The sequence below is a fragment of the Polypterus senegalus genome, unplaced genomic scaffold (assembly GCF_016835505.1).
Source record: "Polypterus senegalus isolate Bchr_013 unplaced genomic scaffold, ASM1683550v1 scaffold_2138, whole genome shotgun sequence".
NCBI lineage: Eukaryota > Metazoa > Chordata > Cladistia > Polypteriformes > Polypteridae > Polypterus > Polypterus senegalus.
The window spans coordinates 1-17,666 of NW_024384180.1; the positions used below are offsets into that span (position 1 = coordinate 1).

General features: G+C 41.9%; 1 protein-coding gene across 1 annotated transcript; it reads right to left on the reverse strand.

Moving 5' to 3' along the window:
* Nucleotides 1-5,943: 5,943 nt before the first annotated feature.
* Nucleotides 5,944-17,300, reverse strand: LOC120521845 (duodenase-1-like). Its single transcript, XM_039743167.1, has 5 exons — nucleotides 17,197-17,300; nucleotides 14,645-14,804; nucleotides 8,787-8,922; nucleotides 6,424-6,675; nucleotides 5,944-6,303 (listed from the first exon to the last, which is right to left on the reverse strand). The coding sequence occupies exons 1-5, from the start codon at nucleotides 17,261-17,263 to the stop codon at nucleotides 6,067-6,069; spliced, it is 852 nt and encodes a 283-aa protein (XP_039599101.1). The 5' UTR covers nucleotides 17,264-17,300; the 3' UTR covers nucleotides 5,944-6,066.
* Between the last annotated feature and the right edge of the window lie 366 nt (nucleotides 17,301-17,666).

Below are 17,666 nucleotides of genomic sequence, written 5' to 3' on the forward strand. Positions count from 1 at the left end.
GTGTGAATCACAGCAGCAGCTGATCGGAAAGAGAATTATCGGTATACAGCATCAGGCACATGCTACCTCAGCCACGGCAAAACGTTTTAAAGCCTTTCCTGTACGGACCTCGCGGTTCAGAAACAGTTTCATCCCAAGACCTATAAATGCACTCAATCATTGCTCCTTGTAGAACTGTTTGTACTTATAAGTACAATTACCTCACTGTAAACTTGCACTACAATTATAATATCGCACAACCTGATCCACTTTATAAAGCGCCTATTTACATATGATGACAATGTCATTTTTCAGATGAAATGCAGCAAAATATGTTTATTATATTATACAGGTAAAACTTTAACTTCATTTAAATAATCTATATTCTTCACTGGGACTGGCATGAAGGATAGAATAATTAAACATGTACTAAGAAGATAGTTCAGTGTTCCTTAAACTTTTTAAAGAATCAGCGCTCTAAGTTTACAGATGGCTTAACATCTATTACAGAGCTGATTGTGTGGCAATCGGCTACTTAGAGAAAGAAAAGCAAGAACTGCATGGGCGGCCACGCCAATATATATTGAATATAAAACAGAAACAGAAAATAAGAGCTTTCAAATTTCTCCAACACGCTATGGCACTCGATCAACTTCCTTTTGTTGATTATACCACGGTTTATTTGAACAAATAGTATGTTTTTCCTTTGCCTCCACTTGGTGTTCGCTGAAATTCTTATATTTCCCCCCGTGCTTTTCCCATTGTCTTTTCACAGAAGGCTGAGCTTAAGGGCGATTTATATTGATTTGCATATTCAAAGAGGCGTAATTCGGGGAGGAGTTGGGGCGTTACATAAAGTGCGTGCACGATCGTTAGTTTAAACGCTGATCGGGATTTATGTAGCGGAAGAACGTGGAAGTTGGAGTACTCACAGATTCCTGCATCTGGATTTTTCTGTGCGTAAGCACATTTCGGCTTTTGTGCTTACGCCATGTTATAGTGCGAGTTCTATGCACGGCGTTATACATGAGGCCCCTGGACCTTTGGGCCTTCACCACCAGAATGTGTAATAGTTTCTTCCCTCAAGCCATAAGACTCCTAAACACTCAGGGACTAAACTGGAAACACATACGCACATGCCCACTCTACTAGATCATGTCTTTATATTCATCAATCCATCCATCCATCCATCCATCCTCTTCTGCTTATCTGAGGTCGGGTCGCGGGGCAGCAGCTTGAGCAGAGAGGAGCAGACTTTCCCTCTCCCCGGCCACTTCTTCTAGCTCTTCAAAGAGAATCCCAAGGTGTTCCCAGGCCAACCAGGAGACATAGTCCCTACAGCGTGTCCTGGGTCTTCCCCGGGGCCTGCTCCCGGTTGGACGTGCCCGGAACACCTCACCAGAGAGACGGCCAGGAGGCATCCTGATCAGATGCCCAAGCCACCTCATCTGACTCCTCTCGATGTGGAGGAGCAGCGGCTCTACTATGAGCCATTCCCGGATGACCGAGCTTCTCAACCTATCTTTAAGGGAAAGCCCAGACACCCTGCGGAGGAAACTCATTTCAGCCGCTTGTATTCGCGATCTCGTTCTTTTGGTCACTACCCATAGCTCATGACCATAGGTGAGGGTAGGAACGTAGATCAACTGGTAAATTGAGCGCCTTGCCGCACCGATCCACCTGTCGATCTCACGCTCCATTCTTCCCTCACTCGTGAACAAGACCCTGAGATACTTGAACTCTTCCACTTGGGACAGGATCTCTCCCCCAACCCTGAGAGGGCACTCCACCCTTTTCCGGCTGAGGACCATGGTCTCGGATTTGGAGGTGCTGATTCTCATCCCAGCCGCTACACACGCAGCTGCAAACCGATCCAGAGAAAGCTAAAGATCACGGCCTGATGAAGCAAACAGGACAACATCATCTGCAAAAAGCAGTGACCCAATCCTGAGTCCACCAAACCGGACACCCTCAACACCCTGGCTGCGTCTAGAAATTCTGTCCATAAAAGTTATGAACAGAATCGGTGACAAAGGGCAGCCCTGGCGGAGTCCATTTCTCACTGGAAATGGGCTCAACTTACTGCCAGCAATGCAGACCAAGCTCTGACACCGGTTGTACAGGGACCGAACAACTCTTATCAGGGGGTCCGGTACCCCATACTCCCGGAGCACCCCCCACAGGACTCCCCAAGGGACACAGTCGAATGCCTTTTCCAAGTCCACAAAACACATGTAGACTGGTTGGGCAAACTTCCATGCACCCTCCAGGATTCTGCCAAGGGTGTAGAGCTGGTCCACTGTTCCGTGACCAGGAAAAAAACCACACTGTTCCTCCTGAATCCAAGGTTCGACTATCCGACGGACCTTCCTCTCCAGAACCCCCAAATAGACTTTTCCAGAGAGGCTGAGGAGTGTGATCCCTCTGTAGTTGGAACACACCCTCCGGTCCCCCTTTTTAAAGAGGGGGACCACCACCCCGGTCTACCAATCCAGAGGCACTGTCCCTGATGTCCATGCGATGTTGCAGAGACGTGTCAACCATGACAGTCCTACAACATCCAGAGCCTTGATGAACTCTGGACGTATCTCATCCACCCTGCCACCAAGGAGTTTTTTTACCACCTTGGTGACCTCAGTCCCAGAGATGGGAGAGCCCACCTCATAGTCCCCAGGCTCTGATTCCTCATTGGAAGGCATGGTAGTGGGATTGAGGAGGTCTTCGAAGTACTCCCCCCACCAACCCACAACGTTTGAGTCGAGGTCAGCAGCGCATAATCCCCACCATATACGGTGCTTCCCCCTCCTGAGATGCCGGACGGTGGACCAGAATCTCCTCGAAGCCATCCAAAAGTCTTTCTCCATGGCCTCCCCAAACTCCTCCCATGCCTGAGTTTTTGCCTCAGCAACCACTGAAGCCGCATTCCGCTTGGCCTGCCGGTACCGATTAGCTGCCTCCAGAGTCCCACAGGACAAAAGGGTCCGGTAGGACTCCTTCTTCAGCTTGACGATATCCCTCACCGCCGGTGTCCACCAACGGGTTCGGGGATTGCCGCCACGACAGGCACCGACCACCTTACGGCCACAGCTCCGGTCAGTCACCTCAACAAAAGAGGCACGGAACATGGTCCATTCGGAATCAATGTCCCCTACCTCCTTCGGGACGTGGTCGAAGTTCTGCCGGAGTTGGGAGTTAAAGCTACTTCTGCCAGGGGACTCTGCCAGACGTTTCCAGCAGACCCTCACAACACGTTTGGGCCTTCCATGCCTAACCGGCATTCTCCCCCACCATCAAAGCCAACTCACCAACACCCGAGTGTCCAAGACATGTGGCCGAAAGTCCGACGACACGACCACAAAGTCGATTATCGAACTGAGGCCTAGGGTGTCCTGGTGCCAAGTGCACATATGAAAACCCCTATGCTTGAACATGGTGTTCGTTATGGACAATCCGTGATGAGCACAAAAGTCCAATAACAAAACACCGCTCAGGTTCAGATCAGGGGGCCATTCCTCCCAATCACTCCCTTCCAGGTTTCACTGTCATTGCCCACATGAGCCCACATTGAATTCTCCCAGGAGTACGAGGGAGTCCCCAGAAAGTATGCTCTCTAGCACCCCCTCCAGGGACTGCAAAAAGGGTGGGTAGTCCAAACTGTTGTTCGGCGCATATGCACAAACAACAGTCAGGACCCATCCCCCTAACCGAAGGCGAGGGAGGCTACCCTCTCGTCCACCGGGGTAAACCCCAATGTACAAGATCCAAGTTGGGGGGCAATAAGTATGCCCACACCCACTCGATGCTTCTTACCGGCGGAAACTCCATAGTGGTATAGAGTCCAGCCCCTCTCAATAAGATTGGTTCCAGAGTCCAAGCTGTGTATTGAGGTGAGCCCGATTATATCTAGCCAGAACCTCTCGACCTCGCGCACTAGCTCAGGCTCCTTCCCCTTCAGAGAGGTGACATTCCACGTCCTGAGAGCCAGCTTCTGTAGCCGAGGATCGGACCGCCAAGGTCCCCGCCTTCGGCCACCACCCAACTCACACTGCACCCGACCTCCTTGGCCCCTCCCATAGGTGGTGAGCCCATTAGAAGGGGGATCCACGTTGCCTCTTTGGGCTGTGGCCGGCCGAGCCCCATGGGTGCAGGCTCGGCCACCTGGCACTCGCCATCGAGCCCCACTTACAGGCCTGGCTCCAGAGTGGGGCCCCGGTGACCTGCGTCCAGGCGAGGGAAAATGCCGTCCAAATTTTTTATTCATCATAGAAGATCTGCTGAACTGCTCTTTGTCTCATCCCTCACCTAGGACCAGTTTGCCTTGGGTGACCCTACCAGGGGCATAAAGCACCGGACAATAGAGCTCCTTAGATCACTGGGACACGCAATCCCCTCCACCACGATAAGGTGGTAGTTCGAGGAGGAGATGTCTTTATATTTATTATTTTACTTATGATTCTATTGTTACCATCTTCCTACTTCCAGTATCCTGTTTACATAAATATTTACTGGTTGGCCCTTTGTTTGTACCATTGTCTGTCTTTGCACTGTCCTGAAATGTTTGCACATGCTTGCACATATGCACTTTATGCTGAAATGTGTATACAGTCCTGTGTTCCATGTAGCACCGTGGTTCCAGAAGAGCATTGTTTTCTTTCACTATGTACTGTGATAACTGTATAGGGTTGAAACGACAATATAAAAGCTATTTGACTTGACTTGACTCTTAGATATGTCCAGGTGTCATTTAGCTCCATGCATTAATTGTCTCACTTACTGCTAATTACACTTCTTTCTTTGTACAGGGGGCAGTCTTCATCTTCATGCATTTATTAATTATATTGAATGTTGTTCATCTCCAGTCTCCTCTTGCTTATCATCTGTACCTTAATCTAAAATTCATTATGCACATTAACAAACTGAACAGTTCCAACATAGACCCCAGGCGGTAACTTCTCCACTTGCTGCTTCTTGTTCAATAAGGATGTGTCACCTTCAATATAACCTTTATATTGACACATGAGCTATCACCTCAGTGCATGTCAATCCAGTTTACACCTATGATTAAGACAGAAGAAGAAGGTCCCCTCTCTGCATTTTACTGAGAAAATAAGGATGGCTTTAGATATTCATCACTAACCACACAGGCTGGCATCACCACATCTTGGGGTAAGGATATAGGAAGTAGTTTCTCCAAAGACATATACATAAATGCCTGCTCATGCACGCCACTCACTTGTGAGGTCAATGCCACAAGCCAGCCCTTTGTTATAATAATAATAATAATAATAATAATAATAATAATTGTGGGCTTCACACAGCTTCTTGCAGTGGGCTCAACAGGCTTCAGTGACCCATACTGCTTCAAGGATTGCCAGTCAAATATTCAACACTCTGCTTTTCCAAAGGTCCTCTATTCCAGCTGAGTTCTTTCTGGTCTCTCTGTCTATGCCATACAGTGCCATTTGCCCAGGTGAGTGCTCCACTCATCGTTATTGTCATTATTAAGATATAATTATTAGTTATATGGTCATTATTGTGAAATGTATTGAGTACAGTGAAATATTTACTTTACTTACAAGCAAACTCCACTCTCACGTTTAACCAAAGTCTCATCCCAGGTTTACATGTATTTTATTGTGATCTTCTACAATGCAAGTACCATTATTGTACATATGTTTGCAATATTTGTTTTTCATTAATTATTTATTACCTATGTGTTTGGTTAAATGTTGTGCTTGAGTGTTTAGATATATGCCTTGTCTCCTTTATATAGAGTTATATACTGTAAATGCCATGATATTCAACAACTGCAGGACCACCCTTTGGCTTTTTATTTCAGGTCCTTTAGATCAACATTAACCTATCAGCCTTCTCCTGGATGACTTGTGCATGAGAATGGTATAAATTCAGAGCTCGGCACAAAACGTTTTACGTCCCTACAGAGGCAGAGAACACAGAGGCTACTCTTGTTTGACAACTGAATTTATTGAAGCTGCAAAGCGATTAGGACTGCTAGTGTCCTTTGCTGCTAGAAAGCACCACCTTTAGCCCATAGTGAGCACTTTCTTTCCCCTTCTCTTTCTCTCTTCAGTGATTGCCGGGTGATAGATGAGGGCACATTGGCACTGAATGGCCCATCTTCAGATCACTCAGCAGCAATACCATACAATTTCCTTTGAATCCAAGGCCAAAACATGCAGATATTGGTGTAGACATCCTCACGGGCAGGATCTTCACATTGTTAGTATCCCGAAAAGACACGATGCCCACAGCTAAAGGCTCATTCCGTCTGTTCCTACAGACAAGCGGGCCTCCCGAGTCTCCCTAAAAGAAAGATGATTGAGATCAGTTGTTGGCTCACCCCATTTTCAAGCACTCAAGAATTATTAATAAAGAAACAGAAGAAAGTAGAGGTAGCTTTCACACTATGCAAGATACACCTACACTACAAGCCCCCTTGATTCCAGGGCCCCTTGCACAGAATACTGTCCCCCTCCTCAGGTTGAAGCGTTGTTCAGATCGGCAGATATTCTGGATGGTCACGTCCACTTCTCTGAGCACATTACTGCCTGGTCCACCTGTGAAAGTAAGACCCCATCCTGCCACCGAGCAGGGCATTCCAGGCCAGATGTCTGCACAATCTCTTGAAAATTTGATGGGCTGCACCTCTGGTGTTATCATGACTTTCCGTTCCAGCTGTTCCAAAAAAAATTACAGTCAGTAGTATAAAAATTAAGAAAGAAAAGAAAAATAAAAGCTAATCTGTAGTTAATCAAGATATCATTATGCTGATTATAGACAGCGTTATTGTAACATCTTGACTACAACCACCATCTTAACTATGTTGGCTATGATACTAAATGCCTCAAGTACAGGTGTTCTTCACTAGCCCATTGATACGATGTCCCCATCTCATCAGCATCATCAAAATGATTCTGGACACGTACCAAGCACCACAAGGACAATAACTCACTTCTAACATCGCTTATCAAGCTACAAGGCCATCTTCAAAATCTTCCTCAACAGCCTTTCAGTACTCATATTTGATTCAGGGACATTAATGTTGAGATTTTTTCTTGGGAGAGATAAAACAGAAGAAAGCGAGTTCCCTTCACTCCACCTTTGTATTGAACTGAACAGGATGGTGGTGGATTTAGAGACCTGAATTTGTGACTAGAGAACCTTTTAACAGGCAATAATTATACTCTGGTTTTTAGGTTGAAGTTGGACAAGCAGAAAGTGCAGGCATTGAAATAAAAAGGAAATGTGAACACTGGATTACTAGAACTCAAACTGATGTATAAATCATTTTGACTTACCAAGGAAATATTTAAACAAAAAATAAAACAATATCAAATCCTGACATCCCAGGCAAATCATGTTGCCTGCTTATGCTTTAATAGTTTGAATATTGAATTGATGGCTCAATACACCAAATAAAGCTCAGAGTGACAAATGTGCACAGCAACATAATATTTAAATAATATTTAGACATTTAAAGTAACAAAAAACCCCTTACTGATAAAAAGAACACTTAGAATCAAGTAAACCCCCTTGATAATAATAAATATTTAGAGATAAACCCCTTTCGGTTTTCATAACCCTAATTTCCCAATTAAATATACAGTACAAGTAAACATAATGTATAATTTCACTTAGGATATTTAAATGAATAACTGTTTTACCATTAAAAAGATTTGAATTAAAATAATAATAAAATAATAATAATAATAAAATAAAGGTTTATTTACTGAAAATATTTTTTATATTAATAAAAATGTTGTAAAACAAAACTGACAATTAAAAAGATTTAATGTGAAGAGAAACATTATACACACATGGAGTGAAAATACTAAAGCAAGTAAATATTAGTCTAACTGAACTGGGCCATTAAAGTGCCACATTATGTGAAATGTGCCCAGGAAAGTCTCAAATGCTGCCCATATGCTGGAATATCTTGACTTGGACAGCTCTAGCTCTGGACTGAGAGTGTCAACCAACTCTTCAAAAGTAGCAGGCAAGTCATCAAAAGACACAAAGTTTACAACTAATAATATTTATCTAATATCTATTTAAATGCTCCTGATTCAGCGTCTGAGAATATTCCCCAGCAGACATAAGAGACTTTGGTTTTCATTACTTTGGACAGGGTTGTTTTTATTCACATTTGGACACTAATTTCTGAAGGCCTGAGTGTATATTAATGTTTTTTTGATCACAGAATCAATTTTTGATATTAATTTTTTTCATTTTTGTTTCCTTATACCTAGAAATATTTTGTGGCTTTTCCAAATTGTCATTTTTACTCATAAATAGCGTAATTTTGATGGTTGCCACAATATTTTAAGGAAAATTGACAGGACGTCTATGTAAAGATGCCCGTGCCTCTGGTTCCCCATCAGCCTTCAAGATAGAACAATGCCAGTGTCACAGTGACAACGTAAACTAAAGTTTTGAGGCAAATCTCACCTCTCATGTCAACATGGTGAGTGTGCACAGCTTCAGAGTTGATCACCACATGTAAGTAAGAATATCACTGTACCCTGTGACAATAATGCACCTGTAAAACCTGTAAAACCATTGTAAAGGTGTGTCAACATGATATACTGTTATTTATAGTGCCTTTCAACAGGGTGAACTTTCATGTATGATTATGTTGATATATACATGCACCTGCCAAACAGTACATTTTAAAAGGTTTTAAGTTATTAAGGATAAGAAAATGGAGTAGGGGAAATGTCCAAGTGGTGTGTCATGGACAGTAAGTGGGGTTCTGCTAACATCTCAATGTTTGATGGGATACTCACCTGCAGCAACATGATATCATTTTGGGCAACTCCAGGTACATACAATTCGTGGGGGATCATCCTGCTCACAGCTATTTCCTGCCTGGAAGCTTCATAGTTGTTAAGGTTATGACTACCCAGTATTGCTGTCATGCGCCTATGGTTGAAAGTGGTGAAAGGAGGAAGAAAATACAAGAAATTACTTCAACCACCAGCAGAGATCCTGAACCAAGTGCACTCCCTATGAAGAGCTCTTCATCAGGATACCTCCAGATATGCTCTCCAAAACCCATTCGTATCTTTTCTTAATTACAAAATAAAATGAGGCATCTATGGTTAAATATAAAGTATGATAAATGCACATTTTAAAGCACTGTCAATTTTTCCATTTCCACACAACACCCCTGTTGAATCCCTTTAAATATTTTCTGACATCAATGTCAAGTTTATTACATCAGCTGCACATTCCCAGGAGTCAGAGAGCCACATCACACTTCATCAGAATACTACTGATCTGCAAAGGCTTACATAACTGTGGCACAGTCTTTGTTTTCAGAATGGTCAAATGACTTGGCTTTGCTGTACAGTAGAGTTTAAGGTGACTGGACACAATGGTTAATATGGAAGATTCTAAGGCAATCTCCCAGAATGTATGTCTGTGTTCTTACCCATTACCCACCAAACATTTGTAATTACATATGTCTGTTACTGCATATGCTTTTGAGTTTGCTGATTAGTAAATAATAAAGCATATCACAAGTATTAAAAGGTATTCCCCTTTTTCTCTGTGGACACTCACTGGAAACTCAGTCTCTGTGGATCACATTCTGAATAAATAGATTCAAATGAAAGAAGAGCAGGACCATTTATCAAAACACTTTTATGTTCACATTATGTAGTACAGGTTAACAAATGCCCAACCACCAACTTATTTTTTTTACTTGCACACAAAGACTTTCACCATACTAAATATTTGTCAAAATTTAGTCAAGTCAAGCAAATAGTCTTTAATTTTAATAATGTTAAATAACACCGTCCAGAAGGCCTTTATGTTTGAAGTTCTTCGGCTAAAGAAAAAGAAAACAATAAAGTTGACATTCGAAATTTATGAACCGGATGTACTTAATATGAACATAATAAATTATCTATAAATGACCTAGAAGCTCTTTAGTTTGAATATGTTCATAATTACATTTGGTTTGGTATAATTTGATGATTGTTTCATTCACTGTCAGAATATTTGTAAATGGTGAGTATTCTATTAATACATAGGCCTTAAATAACCCAGCCACCGGGGATGCACAAACCAGAGTGTTTTTTCATGCCAGTCCCAAGCTCAGATAAATGGGGAGAGTTACTTCAGGAAGGGCATCCGGTGTAAAATTTGGGCAGATCAATATACGGAAAATAAAACAGATCAGTCGATGCTCAGATTAACAACAGCCACTAATAGTTCTGTTTGCGGAAATTTGGCTACTGTTGGCTGAAGAAGGAGAAGAAGGGAGGAGACGTGTCCGGAGGCAGGAGGGGAGGAGGAAGGTAAAGAGAGTGGACCTCAGGGTAGGGACTTTGAATGTTGGCGGTATGAGGAAAAGATTTGATGGTGAGAAGGAAGGCTGATATACTGTGCGTGCAAGAGACCAGATGACTTGGAGTAAGACCAGGTGGATCAGAGATGGATTCAAATTGTTCTATCATGGTGGGGATAGGAGAAAAAATGGAGTTGGGGTTATTCTGAAGGAACAGTATATCAAGAGTGTTTTGAAGGTGAAAAGAGTGTCAGACAGAGTAATGATTACTAATCTTGAAATTGAAGGTGTGATGATGAATGTTGTTAGTGCATATGCAACGCAAGTTGGGTGTGCGATGGATGAGAAAGAAGTTTTCTGGAGTGAGTTGGATGAAGTAATGGACAGTGCACCCAAGGAATAGAAAGTGGTGATTTGAGCAGATTTCAATGGACATATTGGTGAAGTGAACAGAGGGGATGAGGAGGTGATGGGTAAGGATGGTTTCAAGGAGAAGAATGAAGAAGATCAGATGATAATGGATTTTGCAAAAAGAATAGAGATTGCTGTGGTGAATACATATTTTAAGAAGAGAGAGAACATAACATACAAGAATGGAGGAATCTACACACAGGTAGATTATATCCTATGCAGGAGAGCCAATATGAAGTAGATTGAAGACTGCAAAGTGGTGGCAGGGGAAAGTGTAGTTAGGCAGCATAGGACATTGGAGGTCAAGAGTTCAAGAAGACGAGGAGAATGAGGGCAGAGCCAGGATCAAATAGTGGAAATTGACAAAAGGTACTGGGTGGCAATGAATAGTCATCAGACAGTTGGGAAACTACAGCAGAAGTAGTAAGGGTGACAGCAAGAAGGGTGCTTGACATAACATCTGGGCAGAGGAAGGAGGGAAAGGAAACCTGGTAGTGGAATTAGGAAAAACAGGAGAGTATACAGAGGAAGAGGACGGCAAAGAAGAAGTTAGATAGTCAGAGAGATGCAGAAGTAGACAGGAGTACAAGCAAATAAGGTGCAAGGTGAAGAGAAAAGTAGCAAAGACTAAAGAAAAGAAGTATGATGAGTTGCATGAGAGGTTGGACACCAAAAAGGGAGAAAAGGCTAGACAGAGGGGCAAAGCTGGGAAAGATGTGCAGCAGGTTAGGGTGATGAAGTATAAAGATGGAAACGTACTCACAAGCGTGGAGAGTGTATTAAGCAGAAGGAAAGAGTACTTTGAGAGGCTGAAGAATGATTAGAATGACAGAAAGATTGAAGATTGGATGATGTGGTTACAGTGAATCAGGAAGTGCAATGGATTACCAAGGAGGAAGTAAGGACAGCTATGAAGCAGATGAAGAATGGAAAGGCCGTTGGTCCAGATGACATATCTGTGGAAGCACTGAGGTATTTAGAAGATATGACAGTGGAGTTTTTAACCAGATTTTTTAATAGTATCTTGGAAAGTGAAAGGGTGCCTGAAGAGTGGAGAAAATGTGTACTGGTAACGATTTTTAAGAATACGGGGGATGTGCAGAGCTGTAGTAACTACAGGGGGATAAAATTGATGAGCCACAGCATGAAGTTATGGGAAAGAGTAGTGGAAGCTAGGTTAAGAAGGGAGGTGATGATTAGTGAACAGCCGTATGGTTTCATGCCAGAAAACAGCACTACAGATGTGATGTTTGCTCTGAGGGTGTTGAGGGAGAAGTTTAGAAAAGGCTAGAGGGAGTTGCATTGCATCTTTGTGGACCTGGAGAAAGGATTTGACACGGTGCCTCGATAGGAGCTGTGGTATTGTATGAGGAGGTCAGGAATGCCAGAGAAGAATATAAGAGTTGTACAGGACATGTACAAGGAAAGTGTGACAGTGGTGAGGTCTGTGGTAGAAGTGAAAGGATGCATTCAGCCGTGGAGGTGGGATTACTTCAGTTATAAGTTCTGATCCCTTTCTTATTTGCAATGGTGATGGACAGGTTGAAGGACATTGATGTTTGTTTATGACATTGTGATCTGTAGTGAGAGCAGGGAGTATATGGAGGAGACCCTTGAGAGGTGGATATATGCTGTAGAGAGGAGAGAAACGAAGGTCTGTAGGAAGAAGACACAATACATGTGTGTGAATGAGAGGAAGGTCAGTGGAATGGTGAGAATGTAGGGACTAGAGTTTGTGAAGGTGGAGGAGTGTAAATACTTGGGATCAACAGAGTAATGGGGATTGTGGGAAAGAAGTGATAAAGAGAGTGCAGGTATGGTGGAATGGGTGAAGAAAAGTTTTAGGAGTGATTTGTGTCAGATGGGTATCAGCACTGAATTGGCATTGGGAGTGATGAGGATGGACACAATTGGAAATAAATACATTAGAGGGTCCACTCAAGTGTGACAGTTTGGAGACAAATGTAGAGAGGCAAGATGGCATTGGTTTGGACATATGCAGAGGAGAAATGCTGGGTATATTAAAAAAGGATACTAAGGATAGAGCTGTCAGGCAAGAGGAACAGAGGAAGGCCTAAGAGAAGATTTATGGAGGTGGCAACCCCTAAAGGGAGCAGTCAAAAGAAGAAGTAGAAGTTAGGCCTTGAATGAAATGTAACACACGTTAAGTTAGGCTGCCTAGCCTCTGAGGTTTTATCCTCAAACACACCCAAAGGATTGGCGCTTGACCTCTGAGGTTGTACTGCATGTGAACTGTTAATTATGTAACAGACAGTATGAAAGCTACTTGGCCCATGAAGTTCTTTAATAAACCACATGCTAGTTTAACAGTGCTTAACCCATGAGGTTACATATAAAGGAAGATTGTTAGCCATTGTCATATTTATTTTTTAATAAATTAATATATAATACCTTTCTGAAGTCTAATCAATAGGAGTAAACACCCTAAAGCTTTGTAAATGATAGTAAGTCAGTGCTACCTCACAATAACTTATTATCAATTAATAACTTACAGTAGAACTAATCATTAAATCCTAATAAGAAATTGGAGTCAGATTAAGAGATCTGCAGTCTGATTCCATTGTTGGTTAAGAATTGCAGTGACTGTAGTTTAAAGCTGATGAAATAAACAAAATAAAAGGCATAAACTCATAATAAGTAAATTAATAAATTAATAGCCTGATAAGAAGACATACATAAGCAAAAAGTTATTTTTTACTATTATCAGTTTTTTCTTTATTTTCTATGACCTGCTTTAAAATTAAATTTCACTAAAGTTTAAAAATTGAAGATACTTGGACTATGGAATTTTTTGTGCAGAATTTTGAAAACCTCGAAGAAATGCAGCAACAGGTACTCTGGTGAGTAGTGTTTAGATTAACACGTTAAAAGTAACATGTGTTATGTTGTCATATTATTTTTTAAAGTTAACAAAGGCATTACTTATTTTCTTGAAGTAAAAATACATGTTACTTTAAAAAACAATCAGAAATGAGTTACTGCATTACTACTGAAGGTTATTCCTGCCACTCCAAAAATACATAAATAAATAAATACATTACTGTCTTATATGACAGAAGTATTGCCTTTTTTCACAAAGGTGTTCGCTGCTGCTGTCAGATTAACATTATGCACACAAGCACCTCACCAACTTCTGCACAATATGCAGCGTTCATTCAAGTGAACAAAAATGAAGAAATGTTATAAGTATACATTTAATCGTATCTGTGCTGAGGGTGAATTTAATAGATCCAGTTTTGGGTCACAAGGAGCCAGTAATCATTTCAGTAACACTGGGTGTATAAGGCAAGACATTGTTGGGCTCTAGCAGCACAAAGACACGATCAAAATGTGCAGCAAGTGCTGTGTCTGTGCCCCCATCTGTGTTTGTCAGGGAGCTGCTCTTGGTTTCTCCAGGTATGCCCACCCTCTCAGATAGGTCCCTCAACCACTTGTGGAGCATGTCCCTCTCAGGTATGGACCCAGAGGTTCTACAGTATTTCTAAAAGAATGGATATGATATGATTTGGCTGCATTTTTGGTCAGTTTCATGAAGGTTCAGGGGTTTCAGATCTAATAACAAATGAAAAAGGTAAGAAAATGTAGTGTAAAAGTAATGTGCTGTTTGTAATGCATTAGATTTTATAAGAATTAACTATTTAACATATTTAGTAACTTTTTTTTGGAAGTAATGTATAACTTAACTGAGTTACTGTTAAAAGGAACGTTCTCCAAAACTGGTGGTGGGCAACTGAAAGTGAACGACAAACAGCAGCTCAACTGCCATTTTGACATGTATATTTGGATGTTCTCCTTTTATTTGTTGGCTTCCTTTTGAGTATCTATGCACTTATGTTTTGGTCAATAAAGGCAAAATATTGAATCTGTTGCCTTTTTTTGATTTTCCACCCTCCTTTATAACACTGCTAAGAAACTTACTCTCCTATGCAATGAGCAGCTGTCAGCAGCACATTCTCGGTAATGAGGAACGCACCACAGCTGAACATATAGTTTCCCTTAGTATATTTCAGGTAGACCATGTAGGGTCGGCTATGGGGGGTGGCTTCATATCCATCGATAATCTTGGATCCAGAGACACCTGGAATAGAAAATAAGGTAAAGAAATGTGTTAGGACTGGACAGGAATCCCAAAGCATCAGCCTTGAAACACACCATAAATCGATAAAATACAAGGTCAGTTAATAATGAATAAATCTCACTAGACCTTTTTATTCTCCTGAAATATAAGCATGGAGTTGCAAACTTTGACCTCAGTACAGCAAGAAACCTTTGCTTAACAAAAAATAACACTCTCCAACCTGCTTAATCCACTTTAGGGTCATGATGAGCTGGAGCCTATTTCAGTAGCATTGGGTGAAAGGCTGGTGCCAGTTCTGGACAGGGCACCAATTCACCATGGTGCTCTAAATGACACACTCACACAGGGCCGATTTAGAGTTGCCAGCTTACCTAACATGAACAGCTGGGAATGTGAAACCATAGTAATAGCTGAGAATCAAGAAAACCAGTGTACATGGTGGAAAATCCACATGGAGAACAGGCACAGTCTTCACAGAAAAATCACCGGGTGTGCAATGAGAACCCAGGGTGCTTAATCAGCGCCACCATTTTTGTTACCTTCATCACCAGCGCCAATTTAGAGTTGCCAGCTTACTTAACATGAATAGCTCAGAATGTATCAAGAAAACTAGAGTACATGGTGGAAAATCCACACAGCCACAGGGAGAACAGTCCCACTCTTCACAGAATGTCACCGGGTGTGCAATGAAGACATAGGATGCTGAATCAGTGCCATCATTTTTATTACCTTCATCACCGTTCAGTCAGTGCACACTTCATTCAGTTTAGAAAAGATTAATATAATGTCAATCATGATGTTCTCAGATCTGGCTAATCCAGTGCAAGGTGATGGGAGGTCAGAGCCTAAACAAGCAGCAAGACAGAAAACCTAAAAATGAAGAGCTGGTCAAAAATAATAAAAGCAACATATTACTAATGTTAGTAATATTAATAGCTCAGTATCATATTGTTCAGTGCTGCTGCCTCAATTCTCCAGAGACAATCTTTAAATACCGGACTCTGTGGAGTCTGCACATCTCCTCATGCCTGTATCTCTTTTTACAATATACTTCGAGTTCATCTCAGCTGTTTAGTCACATGCTAGGCTTTCTCTTATTTGTTGTCAATGTTCATCCTATATCATTTGTATTATAATTAAATAATTGATCTAAGGAAGGAGTTTGTAGCCTTTTATGTCTTGGTGGGCATTACTGGCCCGTGCCATCTTACTGGCCATGGTCCTCTGTCCCTTCAGTCACTTACTGATTAGAGTGCTGTGCACTCCCTGGACACTTACTGGCTCTAAGTCTCTGCACACTTTGTAACTTTCAGACCGGGGCCCTCCGTACACCTGGCCACTTACCAGCTTTGGTTCTTGGTACCCTAGTTGTTTACTAGTCAGGATCCTCTGTTTCATTGGTCACTTACAGACTAGCGTCATCTGTTACTTTCCTCGTTTATTGGCCAGGACCATATATCTCTCTCCAGTCTCTGAGTGCTTTATCTTCCCAGGACTCTTAACACCCAGATCTCTCTCTGTACCCTTTCTGGCCTGGGTACTGTGCCCACCTGGCCACTTACACACCAGGACCTTTGGCACACACTTACTAGCCAAGGTCATTTGCCCCTCCAATTAGTTATCAACAAGAGTCCTGACGATTTTTTTTCTAACCAGGTTGCTGCTAATTAACTGCTTTTGCCTTCATTTTATTTTACTTGCTATTTAAGACTCAGATACCTTAATTATTATTTTTTCCTTAAAGAGCATTCAAACAATAATTAGCTACAAAAACAGTCAACATATAACCAGCAATCTGTTTTAATCATGGAATATCTGAATATAAGCAAAGGTGAAGGTCTCAGTCATTTTGATCTGCTCATGTGAGCTAAACATTTTGACTGTGTTCTCAGAAAAAGAAAATCAACAAATTTTGGAAACCATTCCTTGGCAGAATGAGAGCTCCAACAATCCATAAAATTCAATAACAGGTTTAATTAACAACAAGAATTGGCTTCTAATTAAGAAATTGTTTGAAATGAAATTGGTTGGTCTTTGAGGCCCTGACTTGGCTAAGGTCATCTGTTGGGTCACTTTAAATCTCATTTCTGTTTGGGTGCCGTTAAAGGAAGAAAATGAAACAATTCAGAGGACAGAATCTCCAAAAAACAAATCTTGGTTACTTTCTGTCCAGGGTGCTTTGTCTTCTTGGCCACCTACATGTCAAAGCCTTTGGCACCCATAGTCATCTACTGGCCATGGCCCTCTAAACCTCCAGTGACATACTGACTAGAGTCCTCTGTCCTCCCTGAAAACATACTGTCTAGATCATTCTGTACCCCTTACTGGCCAACATCCATTTTCCCACTTACTCACGTACCATACAGCACACTCTGCCCCCCTGGTCACTCACCAGCTATGCCGATGCAGACAACGGTGATGGCAGTCCAGTACACACCCAGCATGGCTTCTCTGCTCATCTCTACTAAGTCTCCTCGGATCAGACCCTTTTATTAATTTTGTTTCTAGGCTGGGGTTAAAGGAGGGGTTAGCCACATGAAATCAACCACAAACCACTGGGAAGTCAATTAAAGCTGGAAATGACTTGACAAACGTTCTTCTGACCAATTTCCTTTTATAATTCTAGAATTAAATCAAGTGGAATGACAAGTGAGATGGTGAATGTTACAAATTTATCTGATCACGTCACGCTCCAAAGGAGTTTGCTGCTGGGAAAAATAATGAGAAGGTGCATTAAAGGTGGTTGTGCTTTAGTTCATTTGGTCACCTTAGAATTTTAGGCTTGTGAGAGGGACCAGTAAGAACTGGTTTAGACGGGTTTGTTGAGCAAGTTTAATGGGGCAGCACTGCAATGTCTTACAG

Excerpts from the sequence above, each read along its gene's own strand:
- LOC120521845 (XM_039743167.1), bottom strand. The coding sequence starts at position 17,263 with ATGAGCAGAGAAGCCATGCTGGGTGTGTACTGGACTGCCATCACCGTT. Across the intron at positions 8,923-14,644 it reads GCTGCTCATTGCATAGGAGA|GCGCATGACAGCAATACTGG; the intron begins GTAAGTTTCTTA and ends TTTCAACCATAG. Across the intron at positions 6,676-8,786 it reads ATGATATCATGTTGCTGCAG|CTGGAACGGAAAGTCATGAT; the intron begins GTGAGTATCCCA and ends TTTTTGGAACAG.